This window comes from Antechinus flavipes, chromosome 3 (assembly GCF_016432865.1).
Source record: "Antechinus flavipes isolate AdamAnt ecotype Samford, QLD, Australia chromosome 3, AdamAnt_v2, whole genome shotgun sequence".
Taxonomy (NCBI): domain Eukaryota; kingdom Metazoa; phylum Chordata; class Mammalia; order Dasyuromorphia; family Dasyuridae; genus Antechinus; species Antechinus flavipes.
In genome coordinates, this window is record NC_067400.1 from 618,791,535 (window position 1) to 618,800,857 (window position 9,323).

The window sequence follows — 9,323 nt, forward strand, 5'->3', positions numbered from 1 at the left end:
TGCCCCACCCTGTGAGCGACGCCCAGCCGAGGGGCCCCCAGCCTCCCTTTGGGGAGGGGGATGAGTCAGGGTGGGCGGGGACAGAATAGACCTCCCTCCCTCCTCCCTGTGCTCGGGGCAACTGCACCCAAGAAGCCGCAAGCCCCACATCCGGAGCCTTGACAGGTATGGGGACCTTCCCCTTCCCCCCTCCCCCAGTCAGCAAAGGTGGGACGACGGGAGCTCGTGGGGGATGGGAGACGGAGGCCTGGGGCTTCTGGCGTCGCTGGGGGAGGATGACGGGCTACCTTGAGGGAAGGGGCTGTCTGTCGCCTCTTTCAGTGTCCCCAAGCGCTTAGGACAGGGCCAGGCACACAGCAGGCGCTTCATAAACGCTGATTGAGAAAATCTGCAAGGCTTTTTTTTTTTTAATGTCCCAATTTCCCAAGCAGCGTTTCGTCCAAGAGGGAGGTGTTTGTGTATTGGGGTTTATGAAACCCCGCTTGCTTCTGGGTCTTGCTTATGCAACTTTTCTCCTTTTAACAACGATTCCAAGGCGTGCGGGCCGGGGCCGTTTTTCGCTTGCTGCCGCACACAGGGAAGACCGAGTTCAGTCGCGGCCCGAGACTCTTCCTAGTCATTTCACTTCGGCCCGACTCAGTTTTCTCCTCCGATAAGGGGGCTCCTGACAACTCCTCGCTCGGCCGCGCGGTCGGGAGGAGCCTCGGTTGCTACATCTGTGCTACATCAGTGCTACTGTTACTCTCCGAGCTCGGGATCCTCCTGAGCTCCCGGCTGCGTAGGGAAGGTCCGGGGTGGGACTCCAGCGAGCCCGCCTCCTTACCTGAGAAACAACACTGCCCGGGGCGGGGGACGGAGAGGGGCATTTATGCTCGCTCTACTAATAGCACAACCACCCAGAAAGGTGGCGGTATTGCTATCCCCATTTTACAGAGGGTTAATCGAGTCTTAGGTTAATCGACCGAGGTAGGATTTGAACTCAGATCTGTTATTTCTTCAGTCCCAAAGCCAAGAGTTCCTGAGAAGGGAAGAGGGGGAGGTAAGAGAGGGGCCAGGCCGACCCCCAGAGGAGGGTCACTGAGGTCCAAGGAAGGGCAGGGCCCCCTGTCACCTCATCCCCGGAGGAAGCGGCATCAGGCTCAATTACAGGTGATGCATCCGAGGGCCTGAGAGGGGGAAGTGATTGAGGCTGGACCGGCAGGCTGAGGTGACCTCAGGTGTACAGGTTGAGAAGCCCAGCCTGCTTTCTTCCCCCAGCCCCGGCCTCAGCTCTCGGAAGGCGCATGCTCAGCTGACCCTCCCCGGCAGGTGTGTGGGGGGCGGGGGGCAAGCAGGTGCTAGGGGGAAAAAGATCCGTTGCGCCTGCGCAGAGCAGTCCAGGACGCCCGCACCTGCGCGGGTGGGAGGCCGCGGTAGGAGGGGGCGGGGCGGGGCGCTCGCGGCGCAGGCGCAGTTGTAGAGAAGGTACGAGAAACAACTCAGCTGCTGCAGCCCTGGGAGGTACCCCGGTGGACGCGACCCCCCCCGGGCGGGCGAGGGCGCGGAGCGGCCCGGCTGTGCCATCGGTCTGGGCGGGAGGCGGGGGACTGGAGAGTTCGGACGACGGAGTCCCGGGGATTTGGGAGGGGCCATTTAAAGCGAGTTCGGACTCTGCCACTCGTCTGAGCCTGCGCTGACCGAGAGTCCCCACCCGGGCACTGGGCAGGTACCATCCCCCCGGCCTGGAGGGGACCGTCCCGGGGAGCCGGGGGCGGCGGGAGCCGGGGTGGGGGCCGCCGGGATGCTGACCTCGCCCTTCCCCCGCCCCTCTCCGTTTCAGCATCTCCCCGCGTCCGTCCCGATGGTGGGGCCCCGGGGGCCGTGCAGCCCCTGCTGGGAGGAGGACGAGTGCCTGGACTACTACGGCCTGCGGTCCCTGCACCGCATGTTCCAGGTGGTGGGCGCCCAGCTGACGGAGCAGGAGCTGTCCGTGCTGTCGTTCCTCCTGGACGAGGCGCTGCCAGCGCCCCAGGATGGAGAGCCCAGCCGGGCCCTGCTGGGGGCCCCGGGCCGGCCTCCCGCGCGCTCGGGCCTGGAGTTCCTGCTGGAGCTGGAGAGGAGGGGCCAGTGCGACGAAGCCCACCTGGGGCCCCTGATGCAGCTGCTGCGCGTGCTCTCCCGGCAGGACCTGCTGCCCAGGCTCTCCCTCAAGCGGGCCCGCCCAGGTAGGCAGGGCCCGGCCAGGCCCGGAGCCGGCGCTGGGGCCTAGAAGAGAAAGGATGGGTCTGGAGAGGGAAAGGAGGCCGGTGGCGCCCTCTGAGGAGGGAGGGAGACGGAGGGGAGCAGGGCCTGGGGGGCCCTGAGGAGGGAGGGATGACTGGGGATGGGGGAGGGAGCAGGGCCTGGGGGGCCCTGAGGAGGGAGGGATGACGGAGGGGAGCAGGGCCTGGGGGGCCCTGAGGAGGGAGGGATGACTAGGGATGGGGGAGGGAGCAGGGCCTGGGGGCCCCTGAGAAGGGAGGGATGACTGGGGATGGGGGAGGGGAATGGCCTGGTGAGGCCCCCCTACACGAAGGGACTGATTGGGACTTTAAGGAGAGGTGAGGCGGTGATGGGGCCCCTCTAGGGGAAGGGCATGGTTAGGACAGAGCAGGGATGGGAGCAGGGACTCATGGGGCCTCTCCGTGAGGGAAGGCATGGATCCTGAGGGAAGGGGTGGGCTGGAACCTAGAGGTGAGTAAGTGTCCCAGGGTCCCACAGGAAGTAGCTGCTGACAGAGAGGGGAGGCAGGCTCTTCACAGGGTGGATGGTAGGTGGTTGGGGGCCTTTCCGGGGGGCTTTGGGAGATGAGTTGGTCTGACAGAAGAGAGAGGCAGAAAAGGGAGGAGGAGAAGGCGAGCAGGGCTTGGAGTTGGAGGGTCCTCTGGGAGCAGGGGCAGCTCAGTGACTGGGAAGGAGAGCTCCCCTGGGGGAAAGCCCACGACGGGTGTTGCCCTGGGAGGAAGCAGAGGCAGCTTAATGAGGGCGTGGGCCCATGGGGACCTGGGATTTGTAGTGGGGAGAGCCCGAGAGTGAACGTCCTCATTTTACAGATGAGGAGACTGAGCCCCACAAAGGTGACGTAGCGAGGGCAGAGCTGGGGTCTGAGCCAGGGCCGCTGACCCTAAGTCCAGTGCTCTCTGTGGCATAATGAAGGGCAGGACGTGTTCCCAGAGCCCTCCCTGTTCCCTTCCCCTACAAATGTCCCCGGACTGTCCCCTGTCCCCTGGGGGTATGCTCTGTGCTCTCTTCCTAGGCCATTACCTGCCCTCCTAGCCTTGCGTCCATCTGCCCGGCCTGGAAATGGAGACGAGTCAGCCTTGGTGGGAAGGGGTGGGCGGCTCCGAGGAGATGGGTCGCCTTCTGGGAGTGGGGAAGAGGAGACACCTGGCAGGAAGGGAAGGGGGCAGGCGTTTGCTGGGGTCGGGCCAGCCTGGCGTCTGGCTGGAGCCGAGCAGTGATTCCCTCTTTTCCCTCCCTCAGTGTCCCCCGAGCGCTACAGCTGTGGTCCGTCCGGCTCGGATGGGGAGAGGCCCGAGAGTAGCTGTCTGGGCTCCGCCAGTCCAACGTCCCAGCGGGCTCAGTGGGAGGCAGGTGAGCCCGGCGCAGTGGGTGTCCGTGTGACGGACCCTCCGTCCCCTTCTCTGCGGCCTTTAAAGGAGTGAGACAGTGCTCAGCGAGGCTTGTTCATTGCAATATTGAAATTTGAATAGTGGGTAAAAGGCCTGGCTCCGAGTCCTGCCTCTCATCCATATGGCCTTTGTGACACGTCCGAGGGAGTCCTTGAATGTCCTTTCCGCTCTGGAACAGGGAGGATTGCCTCCTAGCCCTAGCTCAGTGATCCCAGGGCTACTTCTGGGTTTAGAGGCAGGAGAATGAGGTCAAATCCCAGCTCTAAAACAGGGCCTCCTCCTTCCTCTGCATTTCTGAGGTTGTGGACAGCATCGCTTCCCCTAACGTCAAAAACACTGTCTTGGGTTTAGTCAGGGTGTGGATTTAAAGGCTGCCCTTTCTGTTTGCCTCAGTTTCCTCATCTGTAAAATGAGCTGGAGAAGGAAATGACAAACCCTTCCAGTATCTTTGCCTGGAAACCCCCCCATGGGTCACAGAGACTCGGATGTGACTGAAATAACGGAACAAAAAGAGATGCTCTTTCCCTTTCCCCCCTTCTCCAGCTCATCTCAAGGCTCTATTCTCTGACTGATTCAAATTTTCCCAGAACCTGGTTCTTCACACATGATTCCTGCCACTCTCAACCCTCAGCTTCCTTTTCACCTCACCTTTCCTCAGTGTTTGCTCTTCCCTAGATTCCCCTCAGGCCACCCGTAAAGTTACTGCTCGCTCCTCCCCGTATAGGTTCATAGGGTTGTAAGCAGAAGGGACCTAGAGGCCACCTGGTCCGACTCCTGTATTTATGAGGAAACAGAGGCCCAGGGCGGGCCGGGGGCTCTGCCCAAAGTGACACAAATGCCTGGGGTCGGATTTGAATTTTACCTGAAACCTTTTGTGTGGCAGGTTCCCCTCCCGGGAAAAGGCAGAGGAGAAGCCTGGGCCGATCCAGTGCCGGAGGGAGACGGCGACGGGCCCCCCAGGGAGCTTCGAGGTCCAAAAATCCTGTCTCTTCTCCCACTGCGAGCAAAGTGACCTGTGGTGAGTGCGGTGGGCTGGGCAGGGCGCTCGCTCCCTCCCACACCCAGCAAGCTGCTTTAAGCCCTCGGGATACCTGAACTGGGGCGTGCAGGGAACAGACAGGGTCAGCTACTTCTGCTGGCCTGGGGGGTTAGGAAGGCCAGCCATAGAGCCCAAGGGAGGAAAGCCAGGGGGCGGGGGGGTCTCCAGCCTTCACGTTTGAAGGAGCTGGGAATGTCTGGCCTGGAGGAGGGGGTGTGAGTGCTGTCCTCAGGTGCTCGACGGGCTGTTCTATGGGAGAGGGAAGTTATAAAGTGAGCCATCAGGATGTCAGGGAGGTCAGAAAGGGCACGGGCTGCTTCTTCAGAGGGAGGGGGGAGGGAGCACCCCAAGGCTGGAAGGCTTCCAGCCTGGGCTGGGGGATAGCCCATTGGTTAACTCTGGGGGCGATGGGATAGGTGGTGGTTGAAGTCACTTTGAGCTCCAAGATGCCCTAGTTATGTGGTCTTGGGAATACATAGTACCAGGAAGGGATGGCCTCTTCTCCTGTCACAGGTTGTCAGGGCTGGGAGGGGCCTTAGAACAGGGGGTGTCGGGGCTGGGAGGGGCCTTAGAACAGGGGGTGTCGGGGCTGGGAGGGGGCTTAGAACAGGGGGTGTCAGGCTGGGAGGGGCCTCAGAACAGGGGGTGTCAGGGCTGGGAGGGGGCTTAGAACAGGGGGTGTCAGGCTGGGAGGGGCCTCAGAACAGGGGGTGTCGGGGCTGGGAGGGGGCTTAGAACAGGGGGTGTCAGGGCTGGGAGGGGCCTCAGAACAGGGGGTGTCAGGGCTGGGAGGGGGCTTAGAACAGGGGGTGTCAGGCTGGGAGGGGCCTCAGAACAGGGGGTGTCAGGGCTGGGAGGGGCCTTAGAACAGGGGGTGTCAGGCTGGGAGGGGCCTCAGAACAGGGGGTGTCGGGGCTGGGAAGGGGCTTAGAACAGGGGGTGTTGGGGCTGGGAGGGAGTTGTGAGGATCCAGTGGCTTTTAGTGTCCTTTCCTAGGTGGGACGGGCCAGGCCCTGGGTGCACTTGGGCTAGGCTCAGTGCTAAGTCATGGGGAGACAAGGGAAGGCAGAAACCAGGCCCTGTCCTCAGCGTGTTCACAGTTTAGCGGGGACAAGGTGCAGACCCCGGGTCAGACGGGTGGGCTAGAGTCGGGATAACTAGGAAATCCCCAGCACGGACAGGCCTCTGGGAACTATCAGGATTCGGGCTGCCGGAGGCCGGAGATGAAGCGTCCCAGATGCAGGGGGCCGCCAGAGCTGGAGGCTCCTGTTAGGGGAATGGCCAGGAGACCGCGTCAGTGTAGGAGGAGGATGTTTTGGGCAGACGGTAGGAGAACCCTGGAAAGGTGGGAGGGCCGGCTTGTACGTGCTCCCGGAGCCCCTGGAGTTTGCCGAGTGGGGTCTGGGATGTGGTCGGACTGTAGCTTTAGGAAAATCGCTGGTGGTTGGAGGGAGGGAGGCTTGGATTGGGTGAGGTGGGCAGGAGAAAGCAGAGAAAGCTAGTGAGGTCCCTTTCCTCCATGGGAATGTCCCCAGGAATCCAGTTCCCTGTGTCTACTTGAGGGGGCTGGGTGGGGGATAGTAGACTAGACAGGAGCAGGGAATTACCATGTGGAGGTGATGATTGGCTCCATGGCAGCTGGGGAGGTGGGGGGGGGTCACCTAGGGTCAGAGGGCATGGCCTGGAGGAGGGCCCAGCCAAGGAGGCAGAAGGAGCTGTCAGAGGAGGAGAACCAGGAGAGAGCAGGGGAGCACCGCTGTCCCAGGCCCACAGAACGGCCACCCACGGGGCGGAGGAGGGGCCCCGGGCGCCGGCTGTCCAGGAAGGGGTCCCTGGCGCTGGGAGAAGCTTCGTGGGCGAGAGGGAGGGCGCTGCCCGGTGCCCCGGAGGGAGTGGGGGGAGGGGGAGCCACGGAGGTTCGGGGAGGGCCCAGAGGAGACGGCCGGGGACCCGGGCGGAAGGGAGGTGGGATTTTCCCCGTTTGTTCAGCTGTAGGTGGGGAGGAGCGAAGGCGGCGTGTCCAAGGCCGAGGCCTTAGAGGGAGAAGGGGGGACGTTGTAGAGGTTTCCCGAGGGGGCGGAGATGGGGAAAGGAGAACGAGGTGGAGGGAGCCGGAGCGTGCACTCAGCAGGGACGGAGCTGGGAAAGTGAGAGAGGCTGAGGCCGGGCCGGGGAGGCCGGGGAGGGCCGTCCCTTTGGACCTGGAGCAAAGGGGAGACGGGGGAGGCTGCTGGGGGAGGGACCTCACTGCGTTCCTGGGCGAGAAGGCTGACGTGGTCACGTGCTGAGAGGGGCGGAGGGTGGGCTGCAGAGGAGCCACTGGAGGAGATGAGAGAGAGGGGTCGGCGAGAAGGGAAGCACCGGCCCCCACTCTGGGGAGAGGAGGTGGGGGGTCACAGGCAGCAAGATTAAGAAGGGGGGGGAGCCACGAGGAAGAGAGAGCCTGGAGAGCCCCGGTCATTGGCCGCAGGAGGGCTCACGGGATGGCGCCGAGACCCTGCGGTTCCTCCGACTGTCCCAGAGGGTCCGAAGGGAATCTGGTGCGGTGGGAGGGCGGGCATTGGGCGGGCGCTCCGCGACCCCGGCCTCACCGAGACCCTCCCCTTGTTTCCCTGCAGACATCCGCCTCCGCGTCCGGGCCGAGTACTGTGAGCACGGGGCGGCCCTGGCCCAGGGGGTGGTGTCCCGGCGGCCCCAGTCGGTGGCCCGCCAGCTGGACCTGTTCGGGCAGGCCATGGCCGTGCTGAAGTCCCGGGACCTGGGCTCGGTGGTGTGCGACATCAAGTTCTCCGAGCTGTCCTACCTGGATGCTTTCTGGGGGGACTACCTGAGCGGGGCCCTGCTGCAGGCCCTGCGGGGCGTCTTCCTGACCGAGGCCCTCCGCGAGGCCGTGGGCCGGGAGCCTATCCGCTTGCTGGTCAGCGTGGACGAGGGCGATTACGAGGCCGGTCGGCGCCGGCTGCTGCTGCTGGGCGGCCGGCCCCCCGGGGGAGCGCAGGCCCTGCCGCCACGCTGAGCTGGACCCCCCCAGGGCGCCGCCGGCTGCTGCCCTTGGACACCTGGGGAGGGGGCACGGCTGCCCTCCCCCGACCCTCATCTGACTCCTTTCTGGGCCAACGAGGAGGCGTGAGGGAGAGTCCCCTCCTGGCTGTGGGTGGGCTCGTGGGGCCCACGATGCTGGAACCCGGGAGGGGGAGGGGGTCTTCTTCTGTTCTCCCCTAGTCCTGGCAAACCTGGGATAGCTCTGCCAGTGAGGAAGGGTGCGTGCGTAGGAATGGCTCCCGGAGACCTCTTAGGCCCCCCCACCCCTAGCTCCCACCTCCCAGGCTTTTGTAGACACGGCCCTGCTGGGCCCAGGCCCCCCTCCCCCAACCCAGAAACACCCCCTTCCCTCCGGGGCTCCTGCCTTCCTGCCGGGCCGGGGCCTCGGAGTGGGCACTTCGGCGTTGTTCTGGGCCAACCCCTGTGCTTTGTAGGTAGGGAAACTGAGGCCCAGAGAGGGCCGAGGGATCGGATCAAGCGGACGCGGGTCTGTGGCTCCCAGCCCGCAGCTGGTATCTAAGCCCCGGCCTTTGCATTAGGGTCCACGGCCTCTGTGAGAGGTTGGAACCACACTCCTGGACCTAAGGCCTCCTGAGCCTCAGTTTCCCCATCTGTAGAAGGGAGTGGGATTCCCCGGCCTTAGCAGTGCTTGGAAGGACCCTCTGAGGCGATTTCAGAGGGCAGCCTCTGGTCGTGTGGGAAGAAGGAAGGAGGGCCGGGAGGGAGGAAGAACTTGCTCACAGTCGCAGGTTTTCAGCGGATTTCTGTCTGGGACAGGCTTGTGACTTTGGGCAAGGACGCCACTTGTAGGACATCCGGGTGGCTGGGTGGGAGCGGCGAGCCGGGGGCCCGGGGGGCTGGAAGCCGGTGAGCCTCGGCCCGGGAGGAAACCCCCAATTCTGCTCGAGGCTTCGCTTTCTGCAGCTGGAAAACGGGTTCTGGAAGAAGTTCGTGCACGTCCGTGTGTGTTGAGAGGGAGACGTCGGCGTCAGGCCCCGGCCTGCGAACCCAGCGCGCTCCCGCCGCTTTTCTTGGGCTCGGCCGAGCGCTCGGAGCCGGCCCGGGCCTGGTCCCTCCCTGTGCGGGGGCAGCGGCTGCCGGGTGTCCGGGGCCCAGAGACCCCTCAGGCGGCACCTTCGACCTTCGACCTTCCAAGTCATGGAATGGAGGGTGGCTGGGCTTCCCAACACCCTTCTCCCAGCCACCTCTCGGGCATCAGTTAGTGTGTGTGTGTGTGAGGGGAGAGGCGGTGGGCACGCGGGAGTGTGTGGGGGCCGGGCTGCCACTGGGGAGCAATAAAGAGGAGGCCTGGGAGAGGCTGAGCTTGGAAAGAAAGATGTCTCTGGGCCTGTTTCTTTGGGTATTGGGGGGGGCAGGGAGAAGGGATGTTAAAACTAATGCTGTTGACCTAAGAAAGGACCTGAGCACATGAGATGGTCAACTAAGTGGGAGGGGCCTTGGAACAGGGGATGTCGGGGCTGGGAGGGACCCTTAGAACAGGGGGTGTCGGGGCTGGGAGGGACCCTCAGAACAGGGGGTGTCGGGGCTGGGAGGGACCCTTAGAACAGGGGGTGTCGGGGCTGGGAGGGACC

General features: G+C 64.0%; 1 protein-coding gene across 3 annotated transcripts; it reads left to right on the top strand.

Moving 5' to 3' along the window:
- The first annotated feature begins 57 nt into the window (after window positions 1–57).
- DEDD2 (death effector domain containing 2) lies at window positions 58–9,066 on the top strand. Of its 3 annotated transcripts, none has more exons than XM_051989510.1 (5): window positions 58–165; window positions 1,820–2,204; window positions 3,502–3,612; window positions 4,534–4,668; window positions 7,308–9,066. In XM_051989510.1, exons 2-5 carry the CDS (start codon window positions 1,841–1,843, stop codon window positions 7,703–7,705), a joined length of 1,008 nt encoding a protein of 335 aa, XP_051845470.1. In that variant the 5' UTR covers window positions 58–165; window positions 1,820–1,840; the 3' UTR covers window positions 7,706–9,066. The 3 variants fall into 3 exon arrangements, with proteins under 3 accessions (XP_051845470.1, XP_051845471.1, XP_051845469.1); XM_051989511.1 differs by lacking the exon at window positions 58–165 and adding an exon at window positions 1,420–1,500; XM_051989509.1 differs by lacking the exon at window positions 58–165 and adding an exon at window positions 1,510–1,705.
- The last annotated feature ends 257 nt before the right edge of the window (window positions 9,067–9,323 follow it).

Coding starts and splice junctions, on each gene's coding strand:
- DEDD2 (XM_051989510.1), top strand. CDS start 1,841: ATGGTGGGGCCCCGGGGGCCGTGCAGCCCCTGCTGGGAGGAGGACGAG. Junction 3,613..4,533: donor GCGGGCTCAGTGGGAGGCAG/GTGAGCCCGGCG, acceptor TTTGTGTGGCAG/GTTCCCCTCCCGGGAAAAGG. Junction 4,669..7,307: donor TGCGAGCAAAGTGACCTGTG/GTGAGTGCGGTG, acceptor GTTTCCCTGCAG/ACATCCGCCTCCGCGTCCGG.